Genomic DNA, 25,648 nt, shown 5'->3' on the forward strand with positions numbered 1-25,648 from the left:
ATAAGTTGTTACCAAACAACATCCAAATGATGTTCATGGTCAGAGAGGCAGCATGCAATTTAAGAGGGAATTTTAAATTTAAACAACCAACCATCCATTCAACACTGAAAAGTATGTGCATCTCTTTTAGTGGTGTAAAATTGTGGAGTGAACCAGAAGGGGACTTAAGAATGTGCATTAACTCAAAACAATTTAAAAGTAACTACAAAAAAAAACAAAACAAAAAAAAAAACACTCTTGTTCTGCTATAAAGAACTGGACAGCGAATTTTATAATCTTTTTTATTTTTTCAAATAATTGAGTCAGTCAACATGCTTTTAACTAAGGTTCTATTTATATTAAAGTTGTTTGTTTTATTATACTAAGATTATGTGAATTATGAAATGATATGACAGTGTAAGGGGGGGCTGAACTTGATAAGCTTTGCTTCCTTCAGCCCCTTCTCAAACTCGCACTTTATCATTGTGTGCTATTTTTTTTCCTATTACAAATATTGTTTGTTTTTTTTTGCTTGTTTGAGACAAAATCAAATCAAATCAAATCAAATGATGAATGAAAACACTTCTTCTCAATTGATCACAATGACTTAGGCCTTTTAATGTTCAGTTTTACACTCACCACAGACAGTACAGACAGTACAGACAGTACAGACAGTACAGACACCAGTGTAATGTTGAATATTTTAGAATATTCATTCATTTACTTTCTGAACTGCTTATCCTGTTCAGGTTTGTGGGTGGCTGGAGCCTATCCCGGCTGTCATTGGGCGAGAGGCGGGGCACACCCTGTACCGGTCGCCAGTCAATCACAGGAATGACACAGAGGCAGACAGACAACCTTTCATGCACACACTCACACCAACGGGCAATTTAGAGTGCCCAATTAACCTGATAAGCATTTTTATGGACTGTGGGACAAAGCCAGAGTACCCAGAGAGAACCCACACATGCAGAGCGAGAATACGCTAACTCCACACAGAGAGGCCTTCTTGCTGAGTGGCTGCAGCACTAACTGTTGCGCCATCGTGCGCCATCGTGCAGCCATTTTAAAATATTGTGTTTGAAAAATTTAAGATAAAAAATATAAAAACATAGAAAAATATAAGGAAATTAGAGAAAATTAAAAAAAAAAGAGAAATAAAATATGCTAGGTGCAATGTGGAACTGTGCAATTTAAAGTCCAGTGGAAGTTAATGTAACTGCTGTTTGAGGGTAAAGCAGAAATTGTGCTCGCAGTTTAGCAGCATTGGTTCAAGGGGTTGGCAGCGTGTAAGCCGGATGCCAAAAGCTGCAGCTATTAAACAATAGCGTGACCCCGTAGCAGCGCAACACAGTTTACCCCTAATAAATCCACCTAAGAAGAAACATGCAACACAGTAAACAAAGAGCGCAGATGGAAGACATGCAGCATTTCATCCTCTCTGTGATTGGCATGTAGCTCTTTGATAGTACAAAGTGCATTTAGAGCTTTGATTCAGAGAAGACTGTGTGCCGCCAGGAGAAATGAAGCCGCTGCCGGGGTAAGTGATGATTCTTTTGACCAATCAACGATCTGCTGTGTTGTAGCTCCACCCTCCTAGAGTAGATCAGTTCAGTCTGGCACCCATACGAAAGAGTCCCAAAAAGTGGAACGGCTCATCTCGGTTACTTGGGCATCTGTCCCAGGAAAAGTCCGTGGAAATGCTACAAAATGCATGCCGTATTGAGACAAACTGAACCGGTCAGCTAGGTCAAAACACGGCTTTAGTCAAGCCAGGTGTGGATTGTTGGGATAAGTGCGTGTTCACGGCTTTCTCAAGAAGACTGTGAGATCGATCACAGAACCACGGAACCATGGAAAACGGAGCATGGAAACACGTCCCCTACACAGCTCCACCATCTGAAGAAATCAGAGATATAGTATGAAAAAAATCAACATCAACGCTGTTAAAGAGGAGAGAAAGTAAGCCTGGCAAACAAAAGCGGACTGACTTGATGTGTAAGTCGCCCAAACATGTACAATTAATAAAGTGTACTAAACAGGACCTGTCATAGTTACAGTTAACAGTTGCTGGGCTCAGTCAGGACTTAAATAAATAAATAGTAGTATTTTCCATTTGTTTGTCTAAATGTGTGCATATAAGTGCATGTTACTTAGGTTATGTAGGATATAATTAAGTCTAGAGAACGTATCTACTCTGTGTCAGTTTTATCTGTTGACTCAATTTTTCCCATCTTGTGTGCTGTTTCATCCATTATCCTCCATATGACCAAACAGTCAGAACAGGATCTGGCAAAAGGTGAAGACTGAATATGAAAATAAACTGCTGTGTGGCAAGTTACACATAAAAAATGTCTTTTTCTTTCTTTTATGATGAATGTGGGGTATACAGCTGATTTACAAATCTGAATACACGGTGTACTACCAACACTAAACAAAATGTATGTACACAGAAAACGTACAACACGAGATCCAAAATTCTAAATTAAACCCTGACACCTAGAAAAAATGGTAATAAACCCTCACCCTTAAAAGTAACAAAACTGACTGCAGTGATAAACACATCAATCAAACCCTTGACTATAATTTAACAAGCAGTTTTTATTAGTATTGCAATATAACACTCAACCTGACAGCAATGAGACCAAATGAATGAAGGGAGGATTGTTGAAGTTAAAAAATAAAGTCTGAATAATGTGGAACCCTTAAGATCTAAAGGGATAGTCATCACTTTGTCTATTTTTTGCAGTCAGTTAAAACAAAATGATCTTCTGTCGGTGTCATTGTAGTTCAAATGTTTAAGAGGTGACATTTATTTATTTCTTTTTTTAATCACCTTGTTCTCATACTGTATGTTTTGGGGTTTTTTAACACCTGTATTCTATTGTGGCTACCTGTTTGAGTAAGGTTTTATGTTTTGTATCTTTTTGAACATTTCAGTGTTTGTGTTGTACTCATAAGGAAAGGAAAGAAAACCATTTGGCTTCTCGCTTTACTTGCGCATAAATTTTGTCTTTTTATATGTGCTTTTTGTCTTTATATAATCTGCGCAGATAAATAATACTAAAAGTCAACCAGCAAATGAAGGGTGTGTTCACACCTGTGGCCCGTTTCCTTTGTTCCGATTCAGGGGCAAAAATTATACAATTGTAGTGGTTGTCACTTGGTTTGTTTGTGTTCACAAGGCAAAAGTTGTAAACAAATGCCATGTGCGATCAATTTTTTTCTCTCATTGGTCAGGAATCCTACCTGGAAGGTGAAGAGTTTCCTTATCTTCATGGCGCATCAACAACGTGTGTGGCTAATTAGCATTAATGCTTTTATGGCTCATGTAACAGTGTGTATTATATGATCAACATATGTAGTTTTTAAGAGTCCTGACTGCATTGAGGCACTTCCATAAGGCACTTTAATTCTTAACTGCTGCACTAGAGCCAACAACCCATTTTCCTCTGTTCTTTGGTCTTCTCTTCTTCTGCTGCTGTGGTTGATTCTTCTACTTCTTCTTCTTCTTCTACTGTTCTGACTACTACTGCCCCCATCACTACAGTGTGAGCCACAGTTATAAGTCAGTTGTGGTGGTTGCTGGGGTGTTTGTGTTCTCACTGTAAAGGAACCACTTCAGGGTCCCGAATGGAAGCGAGCTGAGACCACCTATTTTTGGCGATCTTGACCTGCTTGTTTTGTCCCGCATCTGAGAGCGATTGTGTTCACATATGCCCAAACGAACCAGACTTCCGGGGGGGCTGCTCATTGTTTTGGAACAACTGCCCCAAACGATCCAGGTGTGAGTATACCCTAAATGACTGCAGCTATAATATTTGGATGCAGGATGATTAAATGATGTAACATGTAGAACCATGTTAAACAATGAAAATGCTGTGAACCACACTAATCTCTAACAGTATTCACAGCAGAGCCACCTCAGGATTAATCTTATCCTGGTTGTTAGCCTGGTCTGGAGCAGGCTAGCTGTAGAGAATACATCACCATGGTTACTTGTTCAGTATAAACTTGGCCTGCTTTCGTGCAACCAATTTGAGGCTTAGTTCATCCAGGATAACCTATATTAACCAGCTAATCCTTTATGCTGGTTTTGTGCAATAACCCCTAGGAGACTTTTGAACCAAGTGACTGAGGGGCTGTTTACACGACAACAGTTTTAGGGTGAAACACAAAAGTTTTGTTGCATTTAGGCCACAAAGAAACGGTGTTTCAGCCCACCCAAAACGAGTGGGAGAGAGTGGGACTTTTATGAAACGCTGCTGACAATGTTGCCATGTAAAAAGTAAGCCGGCGTTTTCAGTGGAAAACGCTGATGTCACGCTCCGCTCCAGGCTAGCGTATACAACAGTACAACAGTCCAGTTGTGACGACCGTTGTTGGACTACTGTGTTGTGCATGTACTGCTCAATCTGCAGACTGTATTTATAGAAAATATGCATCTGTTGCTTCACTTCTGCACTAAGTATTTACCAAAGCATCAGATGATCGGCTCAACTCTACTTTAGTGGAGATCTCCCCAAAGCGGCTTCTGGACAAGACAGTTATAGCCTACACCAGGGGTCTGCAACCTGTGGCTCTGGAGCCTTACGGCTCTTTGACTCCTTTGCAGTGGCTCCTTGTAGCTTTAAAAATATCATAAAAATAAAGGTCTTTTAATATTTTTCTTACAGAGGGTATTAATGATAACCACACAAACACAAAGTAAAAACATAATATAATATATTTTTTTTTTTTTTACTAAGAATGCATCACCTCTTGAAACAAAGCTTTTAATTTTTTGTGATTTTTTTTTTGCAGTTTTTTGAACTTTTTTTTTTTTTTTTTTTCAAATTAAGAAAAAGAGTTCCACAATTCTTTTTTTTTTTTTGTGAAGATTTAGCAAATTTTTTATTTCAAATTTATGACATTTCAGCATTTTTTGTGAATTTTGCACATTTTTGAATTACATTTTTTTATTTTGCAAATTTTTGATTTTTTTTTAAATTTCTAACTTATCAATGTTTCATACATTTTGCAAATTTATAAAATCTATGACTCTACAAATTTCTTTTTTTTTCTTAAATTTGCAAATTTATTAAAAATAAAAAACGAAGAAATCACATGTGCAAATTTATAAACACAAAAACTTCTTGTTTAGATAATTATTATTTACCTGATTACACACTTTATTGTCTTAATGTGAAGATAAAGTAGATTTTGCAGCTCCTGAATGACTTTTATCCAGGTGAGCTGAGACAAAACGGCTCTTTGGAAAGTAAAGGTTGCAGACCCCTGGCCTACACCTACAGGCCTGGCATGTTTACTACAGTGTTTTCAGTCCCTCGGCCTTTCTGTGTAAACTCATATTTTTTCACTGCGTTTTAGCATTTTTGGATAAAATGTTGTTGTGTAAAAGGGGCCAGAGCTGCAACAATTTGATCATTTTAGCCCTGAATCTGAACAAAACAAGAAGCCACAGGTGTGAATACACCTGCAGATGTCAGCCAATCAGCTGCAGTCACTCTGTTGTGGGACAGCCTGGATCCTGTAGTCCTTGGTATCTGATGTCATTTAAAAATAGTATCGTTCTAAACTTCACACAAAGCTGCTGAAGTACCAGTCAGAGTACTGATTTTTAAACAGAAGGACATGCTGCTCCATTGCGCTCACTGGAGTAAATGTAATTGATTGGATGCGGTACACCACTGGATACATTTGCACAGAAATTAAACAGGTGCTGTTCAATCACTAAGTTAACTTTGATAGGCAAAGCTAGATTTTGACACACCTTTTTTAATAAGACAGAAGCAGAAAGAGAGTGAAACGGTACTTTTCCAACATTATGAGTTGTTTTTCCGTTTTTCCTGAGTTAATTTCTGTGGACACATGTTAAGGGAGGGCTCTCTCTGCCTGCTCCAAGTGACGGGAGTGAAAGGGAGTGAAGAGAGGCTTCACTGGCTCCACTTCAGGAATCCGGATATGATGAAAATGTTTAAGAAGTCAGCAAAGTACCGACACTCAGCGTCGACGGCGTCCTGAGGATTTGTTTTTGGTATATTTTGAACGTCCAAGTCAGGCAGAGAGTTTCACTTCATGTGAAAAAAAGTTCTGGACTCGAAGTTTGCTCTTTCACCCGGTTTGTGTTTTTCTTCCAGCGACTTGGGGAAAGTGTAGGAGGAAGGAAGGATGAGAATAATTCACATTTGAAGCGAGGGAGTTGTCATGTTTGAAAGGTAAGTGAAGCTTTGTGAAAAATATATCCTCCTCTGCTGTAAACAGCACTTTAAGAGCGTCCGCGGAGTTCTCATGAAGAGTGTGAAGGAATGGGCTGCATGTGGCTCAAGTTTACGTAAAAAAAGCGAAGGAAGGGAAATTTCCACTAAGTTTCACTGCAGCTCGACGTCACTTTCTCAGTGTGTGAATAAGCAGACGACTTTGTGAAGTTAAGGAATGATTCAAACGGGGGTGCTTTGTGTCCTGATGCCTGTGCTGATGATGAAGGATTGGTTTTCACAGCGCTGAGGGCTGAGGAAAGGGAGGAACTACTTCTGCTGTGTTTTTCCCAAAAGACGACTGTCTCATGTCCAAGGAGACTGTCTGTCCTGCGGATGGGCTGGCAGGGCCAGGAAAGGGCCCCCAGCAGGAGAGCAGTCCCCTTCTGTCAGCCTCTCAAGGTAAGGACACAGCACACAGGATTTAACAGCAAGGGGTGTGAAAGTGACATTTAGGGGTCAAAGACTTCCTAAAGGTGAATAAGCTAATCTATGAAACAGATAAGATGGTGTAGAAACATCCTTAACAGTGAAAAGAGCCTGGATCAGCATGTTTCCTGCCAGTAACTATGCCACAAAAGCCAAAAAAATCTGCTTGTGACCTCCAAACAACAGAAATCCCTGCTGTAAAGTATGATTTTTATGCACATAAAGTTCACTGTCATGCATGTTTATGAAGTGCCTCAGTAATTAAAGCCAGCTATAAATATCTGTGACATCTTCAGTCAAGAGCTCATGTAGCTCAGTCAGTCAAACAAGAGAGAAAACAAGAGAAAAACCACATAAAGGAAGCTAATCAGTGAAGGCGTAACAGATTACTAGTTATCAGGCTGCTTGGGACAGTATCAGCCTTGTCTTTTTAAATTACATTCATCTGACTTTTAGTATACATCAACATCTGAGTGCTCCAGTGTTAAGCCTTGATAATGTTTTTGCTTTTTCCCTCAATAAAGTCTGAAGAAACGCCCTGGTGACTATTAACAGCAACCACAGCCAATTATAGTTTTTAATTAACTTTCTAGTTGCCCCTAAGATTATCACATGTAAAATAAGCTTACCCCCACACCCCTTTTCATTTTTCTTCAAACAAGCAATGAACCGTTAACCAGCCTATTTATACCAAGCATCATTATGGCACTGTCAAAAAATAGCAAAGTAGGACAAAGTAAGCAATCACTAGGGCTGCTGGATTGCGAATGGATTTTCGCCGGACCCTTCAAAGGCGCTCACAGTTAAGACTGGTTCTCCCTCTCCAGGGACTGCAGATGTACTGAGAACAGAGCAATTTATTTCTAACTGTGATCACTAAATACTGCGATGCATCACACAGTACTGCTGCTAACGCAAGTACTGCTACCATACATCAGCTCCACGCCAAGATATGTGCCACATCTATCTGCCGCTGCTGGCCTGCACCCATCGGCTCCGCTCCTCCATCCATCACAGCTTACAAACAGAGAGAGTTGTAGCGTCGGAACAAACACGTCAGGCTCTGATAAACGTGTTGGTGAATCATTCTTCAGCGTTTTTCTCCTGAGTGTAAGATAAGTGTGTTTAAAGTTGCAGGCTAAGAGCTGCGTCTGGCTGCAAACCAGTGAATAAAGTCATTGTGGAAGGTTTATTTACCCAACAGAGTGGCAGTGTGCGTCAAGCAGAGCGTCAGAAGTCAAAACGCCAAAAGTCACAGCTTAAGGAGATGAGTGGAGCTGTCTCCCGCGCTTTTACAGGCAGAGGTATCAAGCCTGGAGTTTTTTGCCCGCATACTTTTTCCAATTTAAATGAATGCAGCCTTTATGGCAGTAAAAAAGGCAGCTTGGCAGGTAGAGCACACCCGGGAACAGAGGGAGAGAAAATGAGATCCAGAGCTCTGGCACGGCCTTTACCTGAACCGCCCCACTATGTTGTGCAACCATTTGCCAGCGGCCTGTATTTTTTCTGGCGAAAACCAGCAGAGCGGCCCCCGCACCTTTTGCTCGTCCAGCTGTCTCTGATATTTTGTCCGTTGTGGCTGACCCTGCTTAAAAGTTTAGACGTGTCTTTGGAGGAACAACCATAATGCACGCTAATTCAGAACAGCCAAGCTCGTAATGGGATAACATTAAAGTAAACAACCGGAGCGCTCTCTGCTCTTAACTATCCACCATAACATTTTTGCTGCTTAACTTTGTGTGCAACAACTTTTCCTCTTGCAGACATGTTTTTAACTTTAAACACTTGTGACCCCAGATGCATGCAACGGTGAATCATCAGGACAAACCAGGAAAGGAGACGGACAGACTCACATGACAGAGGAGGAGCTGGGTTTCTGCGAGCCTGTCAGAAGTAAGTTTAACAACATGGGAAAGCTGGAGGCGGACAGCAGGGTGTCGGGTGTTATTTCTAATGATAAACAACAATGAGGCGTTTAATTGGAGAGAACGATTAACATAGTTTGCCGGAGAAGTCAGATGGTTGAGCTTAACTGCAGTAGGTGTTTAGTGATGTTTTATGTAAGACTTAAAGGGGTTAGTCTTCAAAAACAGTTGTTGGTAAGACAGCTGCACATGGCAAGGTTCAGTTCGCTAACTCAAACGTTAGCTTCAGTTTTTCAGATTGTTGTAACTTCAAAGATATCTGTGAGCTCCTCTGACAAGGAAAGGGTAACATGCGTGCTCTTTCATTCTCCATAATGACCACGGCTTGGCTCCATCCTTCATTTTTGTTTCTCCTTCCAACCCTCAGCGCTCTCTCTTTGGGAAGTGGGGAAATCCTCTTTGTGGTTCTGGCAGTAAATCTTTCAAGGCACTGATTGCTTCGTAGCCACAAAGTTTTTACACTGCACCAAAGATGTACCTATTGGAAAAGGATTGTGGCAGCTGCTGCGGGCATTTTCCCTCTTTTGGAGTAATTGCGTACAAATAGAGTCAACAGAGCAGGGATGTATTGTTCCTGTCAGTCATCTAACACACTCCTGACATTCACTTTGAGATTTCAGTTTTTCTGCAACTTTATTTCAGAACTTCTATGATGCAGGGACATTGTTTTATGCAAATTTCGTGACACTGATAGATTTTGCAAAACAGTTATTTGCCTTTTAAGTGCCAGAGCTATTAGCAGGTCTCATTAAGTGTTGGTGCTCTTTAGTTCAGTAATGTGACTCAACACTCAGCTCCAGATTGCAGGTCACAAAAAGAAACCAGCTAAAAGCTTTGTGTGTGTCTTATTGTTCTTAGGAAGAGTGAGATGTGTCAGGCAAAGGCTAATAGCGGCTGATCGCTTTCACCCATGCGCGAGTAGAGCTATAAAAAGAATTTCGCATTTGCCACAACACTCCTTTTGTTTCCAGGTTGTTAACTTTTCCAGGGTGCTTTTTTCCTGCCTTGTTTTTGTATAAAGCTTAATGACTTGCCAGTGGCTTGTTTACTGAATCAGGAGGAAAAAGAGATTCAGTTGCAAAAAAAAAAGATTTTCTGTCAAGAGGTCTTTCTAGCTTGGCAGGTGTGGGGAGCATTGCACTTCTGGGGGGCAGGCATGCTTTTCTTTCATCTCAGCAGATAAGCCCCTGTGACAACAGTTTTGCGTTGTAATTGATGTCACCCCCCTCAGCATACACACACACATACACACACACACACACACGGCTCTCTCTCTTGTACACACACAAACTGTCTGGTGAGGGAATTGTAGAGGCAGGAAGATGCACCACTTCTCTTCTGAGAGTTGCTAGAACAGAAAATAGCAGTGAAGAACAAAGGCTACACTACAGATCTGTGCTATGAGTTAAATTCCAGTGTCTGTTCGTGGTTAAATCACATTTAGATTTCACAGTACTGAGGGTTCCATGTTGACCCATTTGTGCCACAGCCTCACAGAGGTTTTGTTTGTGGCATTGACCAATCAGGTGGCTCTCTTGCTCGGGTAATTGAGAGCCCTACTTTGTCCAGAAACAGGAAATCAATAAGAAATCATCTGCCTGCCCACATCCTGGCCCTCAGTGTTCTCCCCCCTTCCCTGATGTCCCATTTAAAGGTTGTGTACAGAATGTGGAGAGTGGCTTTTCACAACAAGAGGAAGCCTATTGTGGTGTTGTAATAACAGCACTGATCCTATTTCAGCTTGGATACCGTGGTTTTGACAAGTTGTTTCTCAAAGCCCTAAAAGCAGGAAAGTAAACAGAGCAGCGGCTCCTTATTGAATTAAAAGTAGGGATGCACGATATTATCGTCACAATATTGGTATCGGCTGATAAAAGCTTAAAAACACATTTATTGGTATCGGCAGATATGAACATTTCTGCCGATAGACACAGCCGATAAGATGCTATAAGTTAGGATTATTATTATTTTCCATCTGAAAAATAAGCTCCTTCAATAAAATGTAGCACTTCATTTATTTGCACTGCAGAGCTCTGTGTCTGTCACCAGGTTGTTACAGTAGCTCTATCAAATGCAACTTGGTTATGTTTAAAAATGCATTGTACATTTAAAGTTCATGTGATCTAAAGAAATTATTTTTCTGTATTTCAATACTGAATGTCTTGAGTTTGAAAAAATAATACATTTCTTATTTATGGTAAAATCAAATGTTTTTTTGTCTTGTTTTATGTGTGTTTCTTTAACAAATAAGACCGTCACAATAAGAGTAACATGTAAATTCCAGTACAGGATAGACTTAGCTTTCTTTACAGTGAAAAAACAAACAAACTTGTGATTATCGGTATCGGCCAAAAGGGGTTTTGATATATCGGCATATCGGATATCGGCAAAAATCCAATATCATGCATCCCTAATTAAAAGTGTTTCTTCGTGATTTAAAATCAAAGGAACAAAACTCCCGAAATTATCTTTAAAAATCTGTAAAACTCCACTGAAACTGCTTCAGCTCGTTTCACAGAATAAAAAGGCTAATCCTGCTCTTTCTGTGAAGCCCATGTCAGAGGGAGGCTCCTCTGTGGCTCCTCCATCCTGGGGGAGGAGGGAGAATCTTGTGGGGGAGATGGACATTCCTCAAGAGACCGCTGTGGGTTTTCAAGCAGCTGATATCTCCTGCAAACAGGACCTCGGCTCCCTCACCCCTGCTGCAGAATAAATTGCCACCACCCAGCACCAGTTTTGGGAGTTTAATCGCTGCATTATTCACCAGATTGTCACATACTTTTTTAAAGCTTCTGTGGTTGATAAAGATGACCTTACGAGCTTCTGAGGAAGAGGTGTGTTTTTTTATCTCACTGAATTCTGTAGTGAGAAAAGAAGGTCAAATAACATGGCTCTTTTTAAAGGAAGACATTAGCGTGGCCTTTGTGTGAATCCCTGATTGGGCGCTTGAGAGGCACACCTCTCAGGTTAGTACCTGTGTGCAGGATTGACCTTTTGGAAGTGAATTTGTGACCCCTAATAAATGCAGTAAAAAGGGTTGTTTGAATGGTCAGACATGCACTCCTCCTGTAAGAAAAGATTCCTTGACAGTGCAACAATTAAAATTTATACTCCAAACTATAAAGCGTTATAGTACTAGACGGTTTGAGAAGTCGTACGGGGATGTAACAAAGGGCAAGTGCCTCCTCCTCATCATTTTCATTATCAGAGCTGAAATATTTTGCAGCCCAAGTGTTGAATCAACATTCTTGGCCCGTCCCGCGTTGCCTCATGTATATTCCAAAGTTGCTTAAGTGCTCAAAGACTTTTTAACCTCATGCCAGTTTTTCTTTCCCCTCAATGCTTTTCTTTCTTCATCTATAGGAACTGCACAGTGATTGTTGTTATGCAAGATTCATATCTTCATTGTAATCCTCAGAGCCCTTTCTCCGCAGAAATTATGTGTCTAAAGCAAAGACCTATTATAAACTGAACCGTAATTTTCAAGTGATTACTTACCAGTGGGTCATGGAATCAAAAACTGTATAAATAGGGTGAAATGCTAGTGTAGGGGTTGATTAAAATGGCCATTGTAATTCTACCTCTGTTGTAATTATTTCCTCATTGTCTTGCTGCAGATATATTTCATATGGGGAATTTCAAGTGTGTTAATTAGCATATTTTACCCGAAGTGCCCTAGCCTATTCACTCTTAATTTTTTTTTAAAGATATTCAAAATACTTGAGCCAAATGATGAGATATGCATACCTCGATTCATGGACTGCAGCCTTTTAAGTGCTTATGCAAGACGCGAGGCAACATGTATGGAGCCTGACTGAGGAGGAAGAAGTGTTTTCTTTCTCAGTGCAGAGCTTTTAGATACAAGGAGCAATCTTACCAAGTTATCTTCACACCTCTTGACCTCCATTTTTATAAACGGCTCAAGTGTTTCAAAAAACATCTAGATGTTTTATTATTTAAAGCAAAAACACTGCAAGAAAAGAAAGAGTTGATGTGCCAGATTTTAAACTGTACTGAAAGAGATATTTATTAAAGTGAACGTTACATGAATCCTTTATTTGTTGACTTTTTCTTTTGGAGATTTCTTAAAGAAAGTGAGCTCAAACCTTCTTTTTCCATCATCACAGACTAATGAAATGAAAGCTCACCTGTCCCTCAGGTGTCTCCTGATTAGAGCTGTCCTAAATGATTATTTTTCAAACCATTCATCTAATGTCTATTTTAATTCATTTAACAAATATTGAGCATTACTTGATCAGGGTAACTGTTCACACAATAAGGATACGCTTATCGTGACAGATACAATGGACGACGTTAATAATAACTTCTGATGTTGAATAATCTATCTTTTATTTTGTTTTTTAACCTAATTTGGACTTTTGCATCAGTGGCTTTGCTGCTGCCACGACTGTTGTTGTTGTTGTGGTTGTTGTTGTTGTTGTTGTTGTTGTTGTTGTTGTTGCTGTTACAGGACACTCCAGAATTTAAAAGAGCAGGGAAATCTGTGTGATGAGTTATACAAACGGCTTGAGAGCCAGCAGTGTCCTCGGACAAATTCTGAAGAGTGTCTGTAACCAAGTTCCACTCGTGGCAGCAGTAACACTCAGCATCCATGAGCATTGAGTCACAGCTCAGACATTTACATCACTGAGTATTTCCGACTCTATCTTGATGTCCAGTGTCTGTGGATGTTTCCTCTGTATTCCTTTCAGTCTCCATCTGTAGCAGCTCTTCTTCTGTGTAGCTACTTCGGTTCATACAGGTATCCTTTTGCTTCCAAAGTGAATGAAACTTCATCGTCGCTGTCATAGTCACTCATTTTGAATTTCCTACGCTGCCTCACAATCCTTAGAGTACAAACAAAAGAATTACCATACTTGATCAAACTTACACGAGGCTACAACCGGTGCCCGAAGCACAGCTTGTTTACATTCCCTACAGTTGAAAGGAGGAGGGGGGACGGAGCGCACTAGTGCTGCGCGGAAGGACACATGACCAGGTAGTTAGGTCCGGATAGATGTTTATATTTCCGAAGACTTAATGCACTTAAAAAAATATTTTATGTAGCGTACTCTTAAACTGTGGTGTTACTTTTTAAATTTTAGTTCTTGTAGGAAGAGAAAATGGCCTATGACTTTGGTACAGTCTCTCCCTGTTAGCGCCTATTTCCTCTTTACCATTGATTACAGTCTGTGTCTTACTGAGGGAGAGGAGACAACTTTCTACTGTATCTAATGTCCTTAGTGGTCACATAGAGCTCATACAACCCCACTTCATGAACGGGAATAAATGGAGCTAAATGCTGCTTCTGCGGTCAGGATGCATGCACAGCTTTATGATGACATAGACTAAAAATCCCTCTATACGGTTAGAATGTTCAGCTCGACCCCTCGTCCGTCGTAGAGGCAAAAATATCCATGTCACCACCCTTTACGATAATAGTTCAACTGCGCATTTAATGTGTTTTTCTGCGCATCTGATCCTTGGTCAGCCAACCCACCTCCACATCACTGAAGTAGCTCCTCTTTTAGGCACTTAATCCTCATGTGAGGACGAAGTTGATGCTGCCGTGCTACTCCGGCTCTCGGCCATTGTTGTTTTGTGCACAGCAGTGAGCGTCATACGTCATTGAATCTCTGCACTGTAAACATCCTGAAATGACAAATTTATATCATCAAAAAAATTAAGCTGTATTATTGTAGACGGTATGATATGGCACACCCCTAGTGCACATAATGAAGAACATGATTCATTTCAGTGCCATGATACATAGATTTTAAGATGAAAGCTGGGGGTTGTATTAAATGGACCTTGGGACACCAGGCTTGACTTTGGACATGCCTTTCTTATAGTATTGGTGAGTTAAATGTGAAGCTATTCTTCTGATCATGCAATAACTTTATAACTTGGTGAATAAAATGCACTTTTAAAACGGTTACAGTCGAGTAAGAAGAGAGCAATGTCCTCAGAAAAAAATGCAGAGGTGTTTTTAATTTGATTCCAATATTTCACTCAAGAAGAAGCTAAAATGTCAGGTCCATCACTTTTTAGCACAAATTTTTTCTCTTACTTCTTTATCAATAAGATGCAGTTAGCATTCTTCTTCTCCTGTTGTATAATGTGGTTTAGCTTTAAGTAGCACTACAACCATTGACTGGAGGAATAAAATGAAAAATGTTCTATTTTTTAGATTGTTAATTTGTAAAATAATGCTTCGACTTTAACTAAGTCATGAGTGCTCAGTAGTGACCCAAAAAGTTGGTAGAAGAGAAAGCTACACATCTGCATAGAAACTACACTTTGCTGAAGGCATTTGTAGATGTAGGAACTCCATTTAAACTTTTTTTCTTTTACCAGTGCAACATTACCAAAGCGTATTGCATTCACTTGAAGGACAAAAAAAAAAAAAAAAAAAAAACTCAGGTTTTCTGAGGAATTTATTCTTCAGTTTGTTTTTTTGTGGTAATTAATTTTGTTTTTCTGATTAACATTTTTTTATTGGTTTGTTTTTTGTTATGATTATTTCTGTTTTTATAAGTATTTTTTTTTTCAGTGTTCAGATTACTTTTTTCCTGTTTTTAGGAGTAATTTTTTCCTGAAGTATCGAGATACTTAGAAATCCCGAGAGAACCTCCAACCTGCAGACCACTCCCGTGAGTGTGGTGGCTCCTGTGTCCCGCACGGATCAGAGATCCTGTTCGGCACATATATGCCTTATCCTTAACTTTCTACCGGTCCGTACTGGGTCATTAACGGTAAGGTATCAGCCACACACAAGGTATGAAACCCTTGTTATGTTTTCGACTTTATCCTTCTATTTTATATAAGCGTATTGTTCAAAGTAATACTTAAGGAATAGACGAAGATGTGGCATTAAAAAAATGCATTGCTTCTACACTGGAAAGCCGGTAGAATTTTTTTTAATTACTCAAAAACAGAAATAATTCTAACAAAAAACAAACCATTAATAAAATATTAATCAGAAAAACAAAATTAATTATCACAAAATTGATTACCACAAAAAAAATTACTCATAAAAACAGAAATAATTATAACATAAAACAAACCAATAAAAAAATATTAATCAGAAAAACAAAATTAATAATCACAAAATTAATTACCGCAAAAAATTACTTATAAAAACAGAAATAATTATAACATAAAACAAACCAATATAATAATTATAACAAAAAAACAAACCAATAAAAAAATATTAATCAGAAAAACAAAATTAATTACCACAAAAATAACAAACCCAAGAATAAATTACTCTGAAAAACTGGAGTTGTTTTTTTTCTTCAAGTGAATGCAATACGCTTCCGTACAACATAGACTAAACTTAAGATATTTATGCACATTTGTGTTGTAAACTTGAGTAATGTAAACCAGCAATAGAGAAACGTAGATGAAACTACTAAGCCTTTTTCACTCCCATGCCCAGAACAGAGAAGCGAGTGGCTCGCTCCTTTGGTGTTTACTGCTTCTCCAAACAACACCATGCAGGGTGGCGTGTCTCTCTCATGGAGAGGGTAGTGAGAGAAAAAAAAATCAGTCAGTTCAAATGAGAGCAGTGCAGGGGGGATTACTTGGCCTCTAACTGGGTTTTGGCTCCAACATTAAGGTTAAAACCCTTTTCTATTACAGAGATCTCTGCTGATGTTGCCCCCGCCAGCCCTGACCCCCTCGAGCTTCCCGCTTCTTGCCCCCTTCGTGTTTGCAGGTTCAGTGCCTCTCCGCTAGGTCATTCTGTCAGGCCCCCCCTGATCAGCAGAGGGTGACCAGGGACCGTGGATGGCTCCCATCCAGACTCGGAGACAGCCACAGCCAACACAGGCCCCAGCAAGTGCAATACACCCCCACTCCCTCCTCTCTTTCAGGCATGAGCTAAAATCGATACAGGCGTCTCCGTGTTTAAAAAGCCACTCAAAGGCAGACGAGCACCTCTGTCCCAAAGGCTGATCTCTCAGCTTAAGGCCCTGATTGGCATCCTGAAGATGCGAGGCGCTGACCCACAGCTGTCCCATTAGCAGAGGGTTAATACTGAGATTGATACTGAGCAAATAAAGGAACTAGATGTGGGGGTATTTTGATAGACTGCCTATCCCCTCTCTGACCTAGAGACAGACCTCAGCTTTATTTAGGCTTCTAGGGAGTGGTAGACAGTGGATCTGCTGCACCATGCACATTATTTGGTGTGTGGTTGTGTAAGTTTGTGCATGCCTTTGTGTATATGTGTACAAGATATGCACATGTGCATGTCGGTGCTCCTGCTGTTGAATTTCAAACAAGCGAGTTTCCTGTGGAACTTCTACTTCAGTGAGGAGATTTTGAAGCTGGAGGAATATTTGAGTCATCGATGTAACTGAAACTGAAAATACCCCCGTTCACCCCCCCATTCACTCCCTCTCTGTTGCTCTGGTTTTGTTTTGAGTCGTCAGTGAAGGAGAGGGTGGAGCACGTTTTTGGAGTATGGAGCTTGGCAGCTCCCTCAGGCCTGCTCTGAGTCACGTCATAATTGATCTTTCTAGAAATTGCGGTAGCTAGCCGTGTAAAGCCTAAATTCGTGCAAGATGTGCAGCTTTTTAAAGATACTGCACTCAGCTGTCTCTCTTTGCTGCACTCCACCTCGGATGGTGAGAAACAGATGAGGGAGAAGAAAAAGCGTTTGACAAAGCTTAATGCAGAAACAGGCTCGAACAAATTCATCTCCGAAATGAGGAAAGAAGCGAAAAAGACACCATTTAGTGTCTCGCAGCAGCCAGGTTGGTAGTGCTCCTTCATGTTGTGCTGCATTAGCAGCACTGAAATTAGCACCATGCCAAATTCCACACAACAGTGGAGAGACCAGAGAACTTCTGTAGCCAGAGCTCAGGGGTGAGGTCGGGTGGAGAGGGTGTGAGTGACTCCCAATCTACATGATTCATGTCAGAGAAAATGGCATCTCATTGGGAGTTTCACTGATTTAAAAAGCAGACAGATGTATTAATCTGGGAAAGAATTCTGTTTTAAAATCAAAGGATAATTGCTGACCAACCCCCAAACACACATGCACACTCTCTCACACACACACACATCTCAACCAGCCTCATGCAAGAGCTCTCGGAGAGGTTCGTCGAATCGAGCACTTGTCTTTCAAGTTGTCTTTTCTACTGTAAAATGTAATTAAGCAGAACAAGGTCCGAGGGGGTTATTTTTTCCACTCAATCAGCAGCAAAATTTGAAATTAGCAAGTCCCTAATGCCCTGCTTCTCTCTTTGTTGCATGGAGGCGGCTGTGCTTAGGAGGGGGTGTGGGGGAAATAATATTAAGCTCTGTCTTCTCGTGTCATTTCCCCTTCAGCAGGTTGGAGGAGCCAAATTTGAACAACTGTCACCGTGAATTAAAAACAGGACAGAAAGTAAGAGTGTCAGAGTCAAAAATGAGCAACATGCACCCGTTGTCCTAGGATGGGGAGAGAAAAACAGGCGAAAATGTGATGTTTCCTGCTTAAATGAGATGCTGCACAATATGATGGGCCCTGACAGATGACGAGAGCTAATAGAGTTCTGTAAAAGGTTAACGAACACATGGGCACACACACACACATACACACACACACACACACACACACACACACACACACACACACACACACACACACACACACACACACACAGCTTGTCACTTCTGCTGATGAGGATCCAATATCAGAGCAGGTAATTTAGCAACCCTCAGCAGTCATCACCACCCATTCCTCCGCCATCATCATCACTTTATCTTGGATAAATACAAAACATTACGCGTGTGTGTATAAATTGACAACACTATGAAGGCTGTGTGACACCCTGCGTCATATTTTTAACAAAAGCATCTGTTGAAACAAGTGACATTTCTGTTAGCCTCTGTCAGGTTGCTGTCCTCTCTGCAAACGCCACGCCAGAAGGCTAATTTTCAAACCAAACGCTCCTTCCTGGTCGCCAGTTGACATTGCCAATTTGCTCTCATTTCACACAGCTGATATCTGCATTATATTGATGCTAATCACAGTTCTGGGTTTTGTTGTGCAGAGACACTTGAATAATGATCTTTGAGGCGCTTTTCTGGTCTTTCGGATGCGTTTTTCCCAGACAATAAAGAAAGTCCTTGTCCCGTAGTTTGGAAGGTCAAACGGTAAACGAGGCTTTGATATGCCCAAGGAAAATTTCAATCAGAGCCCTTTGTAATAACATTCATTGTACTATTTTCCTCCCTCTCTCTCTCTGTCCCTCGCACTCTCCATGCAGTATAATTCCCCTGGTTTTGCGTCTATAAATATGGCCAGGAAAGATGTATAATTTCTAATGAGAAAATATATCCCTTTGGATTGAAAGGCAGGGGCTGCTCCACACGCTGCTGTTTGTTAGGAGGAGAGATGATACCTCAGGCTGTTTTGGCGGGATGGAGGAGGGGGTGCGGGGCTCTGGGTGGTGGTGTGTGGTAAGGGGAGTCTGCCTAGGTCATTGCACATTTACAAATTAGCATTTCAATCATGCAGGTACATGAGCAGCCAAGCAGAAAATATACATGCTTTTCTAATATAGAGCATAAAAAGATAAACAAATGCTGGCTATGTTAGAGGAATTAGCATTTCAGAGCTAAATGCTGCAAGTTTGAAACTCAGAAAGAAGAAAAGAAAGTGCCTCATGTCTCATTTCCTGACAAACGGGGAGCATTGTGTAATAACAGCTATTAGGAGATAAACACAGGATGTGGATTGTGTTTATTTGGCTGACATGATGTGACATTTGAATAACTGTATGCTCAATATGATGGGCATTCTAATAAGCCTGGGCAAACACCTTCCGTCTCTCCTCTCTGTCTCTGGGGCATTAATATTAAAAAGGACTGAGCTTTAGAAACACACAGCTTGTGTCTGACTTACCTGCGACTCGGTGTGTAAATGAGAATCTGCACGCTGCCCTGTTCGACCTCTGCGTTAGATTTTCATGTTCTTGACTATTTTAGAATTCTTGTTTATACAGCTCTGTTAGAGTTGACATGCATGCATGCATATTTCCTCCTTCCTGAGTGTGTGGCAGATGTGTGTGTATGTAGGCTTTTGACATATGTGTATCCTCCTCTTCTTTCTTGTGTCTTTTGGGTGCAATTTCCAGCTCCCTCCTGTAGGACCTATTTGCTGTGACCAAAAATGGAGGTGTTTATGGACTCGGTTTTACATACAGAGCGATCCCCCACACAGCTCGGACGCTCTCCAGGCACTCTGCAGCTTGGTCCCTGTGTGGTGCAGCTGCTGAAGACTCTGTGACAAATGGCAATTATATTTGTGTGTTCTTCATGAATCCATCAAACACTGGCCTTTTAAAAATGCTCCCCAGATATTTGAGGCTGTCAGCTACTAGAAGCTGGGACCAAATTGGGATGCTGCTTAGGCAGTCAAGAAGCACTCACCCCCTAGTTTTCCCAGTGATGTGTGTGACAGCGTGTGTAGGGGAGTACCATGTTTTATTCAACTACAAATGTACACTCTCAACAGTTGTTGATGTACTCCAAATAGGGAGGTTACAGGTCCAATTTGGAGTGTGTGTTCATGTGTGTGTCCAGTTTTTCCTTCAGATACATGGCGTTTTAATGCAACCTGTCAGGTTGTGTGCATTCGCTTGTCTCAGAACACCTTCCCTTTCCGGCACCGTACGGTATTATTTTTTCAGAAACTTGCTGCTGGTTGTTAAATTTTGATGCAGGTTGTGTTTCCAGCTGCGTTAAAGTGTGTTTCTGTTGCTCCTTCAGGACTTTTATTCCATAAACCCTTCAGTGGAAAATGTAACTCAACATTCATCAAGTTTATTATTGCAGCATATTATCTCGAAATGATTACATCCAGTATAGTGTTAACCCACTTAAGATGTCTACAGTGAAGGAGAAAATCCTGCAGCTTTTACTGACATGTGTATTAATTGTGAAAGCAACATGAATGCTTCTTTTGTTCAATATTTGACTGATCTCTGTAAAACCAAACCCTCAGTGTGCTCAAACATTCTTATTCCATCATCACAGACGATGATGATAAAAGATAAAATCAAAGCTCACCTGTCCCTCAGGTGTCTTGATACCAGATGATCAGTGGTCAGTTTTCTACAGTGTTACCTGCGTAAACATCAGAAAACTCTGCTTCTGACCAAGGAACATTTTCTGCATTAGCAGGGCCCAAGACTGTGACCAAAATGGTGGCATATGCAACCTTTTTTTTCCCAGCATGTTATTCTTTGTTTAAGCAGCATTTTTGTTGTCTTCTTTTAAAGTTACATAAAAGAAATAACCTGTTTTGTCAGCTAGTGGTTGTTGCAGACAAACTTAATATTTACTGTAAAATATTTAGCAAAAACATAGCTAGCTAGCTAGAGTTACTGCATCCAAATAAAATAATAAATAAGTCAGTAAATAAATAAATAAAGGGTGCGACCAAATCATGTGCTGGTGCAGCCAACTTTTTCAGTTGGTCGTACCAGTGCTACCAGTGAAAGTTGATGCAGAGCCCTGATTAGGGGACTACGTAGTCTGTATAAGATATTGAGGTAGTCTCTGCTATGTCACCCATCTGTTCCTGATTCTAGGTAATGAAGCTGATCGGCCATACTGGATATGACGCAGGCTTTGAGTTTCCTTTTTAACAGCACTAAGGCGCCTGTCAGTAATGTGAGCTGAGCTGCGTCTCTGATTGGACAACCTTCTGATCCTAATATCCTGATCCTTACACATCGCTGTCTTGGAAAGAAATTCATCTGCTGTGTGCCAATAGAGAAATGAGCTTTTTGGACCTAAGCTGTTTTTGAGACGGTCTGTGTAAATATCTTTAATGCTGTACAGTCTGTTTTTGGGGTTGATGTGGATCAGGATTCCCCAAATATTCCTTATCCTGCACCGCTTGATGACTTTAATCTGCTTTTGTGTCCTCTGATATGTTTTTGAACTCTCACATTTTCACATCATGATAAATCCATTCATTTAAAGGCATCTCCTGGAAGAGCTGCCTTCTTAACTCTAAATAGGTTGAGCTACACGTTTTCTTTCCCTGATATAAGTTTCATAAGCTGTGGCACCCGTACAGTCAAAGTTTCAGCCTGACTTAGCAGTGAAGAACAATCCAACAGGACTTACAGTATTCCTCCTCCCTCTCATTACGTCTTCATTTGTCTCTTGGTGACTGTACAAGTCTGTCATTGCCATCTTTGACAGTATCATCATTATCGTGATCAATGATTATGAATATCACTCCACTGTGTCCATCCGTCTTTGTCTCCATATTCATCAGGATAAAAATAAAGTATGAGGCTGTTTGAAGACCGTCCAGGAACCTGCTGCTGAAACACACTTCTCTGCAGACTTGAACCACTTTTTGGGGTTTTTGCAGCGTGTCAGAAACCCGAGTCGCCGTTTATGTACTCTGGGTTTTACGTGGTGGTTTCTTAATGACTATTTATACTTTGCTAAATTGAAAGCTTGACTTCCTCAAAAGGAAAGGTAATTATGCCTCCCTGTCTACTTTGGCCTTTTTGTACATGAATGTGTGTCTATGTGTGTAAGCTCATGTGGCTGGTGCGTCTGACCTTAATGGGAGAAACAGCTGTTATTTTGTGAGATACTTTGAGTGATTGATTTGTGGAGGATCTGACATCTTTTGACAGAAGTTCGCCTTGTTCCAGTGACTTAAAAAGAGCTGTGAGTTATGTTTGTCTGTCAGAGAGGTCCTTTGCTGTTTGCAGGGACTTCCCAGGGCCTTGAATGTCAGCTCCTCCTGTTTGTGTTTACACATTAAAATGTGAAGCAACAGACGAGAGACAGAGAAATTCTCAGATCAAGCCTCTGTTTTTTTTTGTTTTTTTTTTTTTCAAGGGATTCATACAAGATTTGCCAAAAGTCTAGTCAGCTTTAAGGTTTGTGTGTCATGACATTCAGTTATCTTATTTTACATATGCACAGCATAACTGAAAATTCCCTGGCCTTGCTGGAAACTGCGTCTGTAAAGACTGAAAAAAAGATGCCTGATAGTTGCTCTGTGAACAGATGCTCTTTGTCTGTCTGCATGAACCATATCCCAACCTTAGCTCTCTTCCTCCACCTCTCAAACAGCAACACCATTCACCTGCTGGATCAGGTATACATAAAACTGTCTGTACTTTTGTAGACCTTCATGCCGGTTTGGGTAAAAGGGGAGGAACTCCCGATAATGTAGACATTAACATCCTCAAAATTAGGCCTGTCACGATAATCAATAAATCGATTAACCAAACGATAAATAAAAACGTCCTCGGTAAGTTTGCCAGCCTCGATAAACTGACACGTGCATGCATGTTTGTTTTCCTCCTCTCTTTCCACCAAAGAGGCTGAATGAGAAGATGGCTCGTCTATCTTTCCTAACATCAGGGTGTGTAGGTTCTATAGCAGATTTAGCGGATTTATAGCTGAGTGAGTATCTGTCAAAAATGCGATCTTTGGGGTGAAGACTGGGCTGCTCGCGCGTACACACAGAGAGAGCTGAAGCGAGCGTCCTGAGGGGTAAGGAGGAAACACACGCTAATATGAGTGATGGCACAAGATACGGTTCTTAAGCCGCCTGCCACAGTCCCAGTGTGGGAATATTTTGTTTTTTATCAGAATGAACAAAGTGTGAGCTCATGAACACCAACGAGCTGATATGGCCCATTTGTTTGAAAATAGTGGCGACGAAGAAGAAGAAGGGGAGGTGCAGCGGAGCCTTGTTCTTTGACAATCCGCTCTTACTGAGGCTTTTGGTCTGCAAAGTAAATAGAAATAAAAGCTCCAAATGGTGGGCGCTCAAAGACAGCTACATGGCCAAAGAAATGCAGCCCTTCAATACGGTTGAAAGACAGAAATGTTAAAAATGTTTGACAGACAGCACGGATTGACTGGGAAAAAGTACATGTTACAAACAATTCAGGAACTGTACAAACTCCCTTTTATTTAGGCTATAGTTTTTATTGTTGTTGTTTTTTTTTTTTTTTTGGAGTTTCGTTTATTCTTTAGAGACACGGTCTATGTTTTATTGTTTTTGATTAGTAATTATTATTTTCATTGACATGTATTTTTTTCTAAAAGAGAGTCCATTTCATTTTCATTGTATTTTTTTCTCTTTCTTGTTTGTTAAATTTATCATATTTTTTGTTTAATTTATTTTATTTAAAAGATCCTGACCTTTTAATTACAGTTAAATACTCTTAAGAAATTAAAGTTTCTTGCTTTTGATTTGGTGTACTCACTTTATTATCCCATTCATCATAATTACATCAATGAAAAATGAAACAAAAAATCAAAACAATATTGACAATAATATCGTTTATCGGCAATAATATTTTGGAAAATTATCAGCTAGCAAAATTTGTTATTGTGACAGGCCTACTCAAAATTTAAATCTGGCATAGAGGCTGCTGAAAAAGTGTCACTGAGGCTGTGTTTGGGTCACAAGTGCCCAAAATTTTCAGTTTCTCGACATCTCTCAATTTAGGCCTCCATTTTCCGGAGGTCTTTTTGGTGCTGGTCACGTGACCATGACTTTAGATTGTTTGTTTTAAACGCAACAAGATGGATGCAGTTTCCTTTTCCAACATTGTGTCCTTCCCCTCAAATCCCCCTCTCATCCTGCCATGAGGAACATGTGAGGAGGCAACTCTGGAAAATGTGAAGGCTCAGGATGTCGTTCTGTTTATCATAACGGGTCAAGAAACAGCTGCAGCAACAAAATCATGTCTGAAGTTTGATCAGTCAGAGTCATGGCGGAGGTCTTAGTTGGGTGACGCTGCCCTTGTCAGGTCATGTTGCTGTACTGGTGTGTTTGTATTCTGTGAACCGAGAGCAGTAGAGGAAGCCGTTAGGTGCATATATTAAAAGTGATTGAAAAATGGAACCAAACTGCAGCTGTCAGGGGTAAAACTGAACAACAGCAGATGAGGCCTGTTTTAAATCTTCTTGTTAGCCAGCTTTAGTCCCTCCCCACATTGTCATGGGCAGCCTGCAAAGCTTCTGTCTTTTGGAGGAGAAAATCCATCAAACTGGTCTTAAATCACTGCATAATGAATTCTAGCGCGGGCTACCCAGTTGTCTAATTCAAATTGCGTTGAATCCTGATCCCTGAAGTCTATATTTGTTTATCCGAGCCGCACGCAGGAGCCTGAATGAGGAGGAGGCAAAAACCCAGCATGTGTATTTAATTGCTTTGTTTTACATCCACATTCACGTCCGGCCTCTCCCAGGGTGATGTGTTGTTAAAAAGGAGCGAGGCCCTGATTCCCACACTCTCGCCCTTCTCTTGTTAACTGTAATTGTGCTGTTGGTGAGCTGACGAATGGAAAATAAAGATGGGAGGAAAATCACAAAGTTCTTCTTCAAGTTTGCATCCATGCTGGATAATTTGTTTCCAGGACCGTCGTCACACACCCTGAAGTCGGTTTAAGCCAACAACTGTTGAACATGGCAGATTTTGGTGGGGAGGATATATTTAATGTATATACAGGAAGTATAGAAAAGAGAAGATGTGTGGTTCACACAGACACACTTGAAAAGAGATGAATAATTCACAAACCCTCAAGTTCACCGTGCACTGTCGCTGCGTGCACATGCAAACGGCTCTGATGTGGAGTGAAGGTAATGCAGCAGTAACTCCCAGTAGAGCTGAATGTGCAGGTGTTCCTCTCACTAAAATGCCACCTCCTTTAGTCACTCACATCCTTCGCCTTCTTTCTTATCAGACAGGTCGCTGTCTCCTGACTTTCCCAGCCTGTCACACATCCGCTTAGAAAGACTAGTCGAGGCCATCTCTGAGCTTTTCAGAGGAAAGGAGATCATTACCGTTGCAGACAGCAGCTATTTTGTATATGCACAGTATCACAGGCGCTTTTTCTCTTTCTACCGCATTAATCTCTCTTTCCCGCTCGCGCAGCCTCTCAACTCACCTGGGTGCTGCTCCCACAAACGTCTGCCTGCCTGAAGCGCTGTCACACACGAGGATCCTATATTTCTCACTACTCTCCGTCATGCTGGGTTGAAATATTTGCCATATGATCGATA

General features: G+C 40.7%; 1 protein-coding gene across 4 annotated transcripts in view; it reads left to right on the top strand.

The window, feature by feature from the left end:
* The first annotated feature begins 5,892 nt into the window (after window positions 1-5,892).
* The window catches only part of mdfic (MyoD family inhibitor domain containing), a 29,470-nt gene continuing 9,714 nt past the window's right edge, over window positions 5,893-25,648 (top strand). The window contains exons 1-4 of one of the 4 annotated variants that reach the window (XM_074697763.1): window positions 5,893-6,016; window positions 6,120-6,197; window positions 6,466-6,638; window positions 8,463-8,558. In XM_074697763.1, the coding sequence (XP_074553864.1) occupies window positions 6,545-6,638; window positions 8,463-8,558 (190 nt within the window). In that variant the 5' untranslated portion in view covers window positions 5,893-6,016; window positions 6,120-6,197; window positions 6,466-6,544. Of the gene's footprint in view, window positions 6,198-6,465; window positions 6,639-8,462; window positions 8,559-25,648 lie in introns of all 4 variants that reach the window. The other 3 variants (XM_074697762.1, XM_074697761.1, XM_074697764.1) reach the window with 3 other exon arrangements.

The sequence above is a fragment of the Halichoeres trimaculatus genome, unplaced genomic scaffold, assembly GCF_033239565.1.
Source record: "Halichoeres trimaculatus isolate MK-OKI-2021-1 unplaced genomic scaffold, fHalTri1.1 fHalTri1_scaffold_21, whole genome shotgun sequence".
In the NCBI taxonomy this organism is placed as follows: domain Eukaryota; kingdom Metazoa; phylum Chordata; class Actinopteri; order Labriformes; family Labridae; genus Halichoeres; species Halichoeres trimaculatus.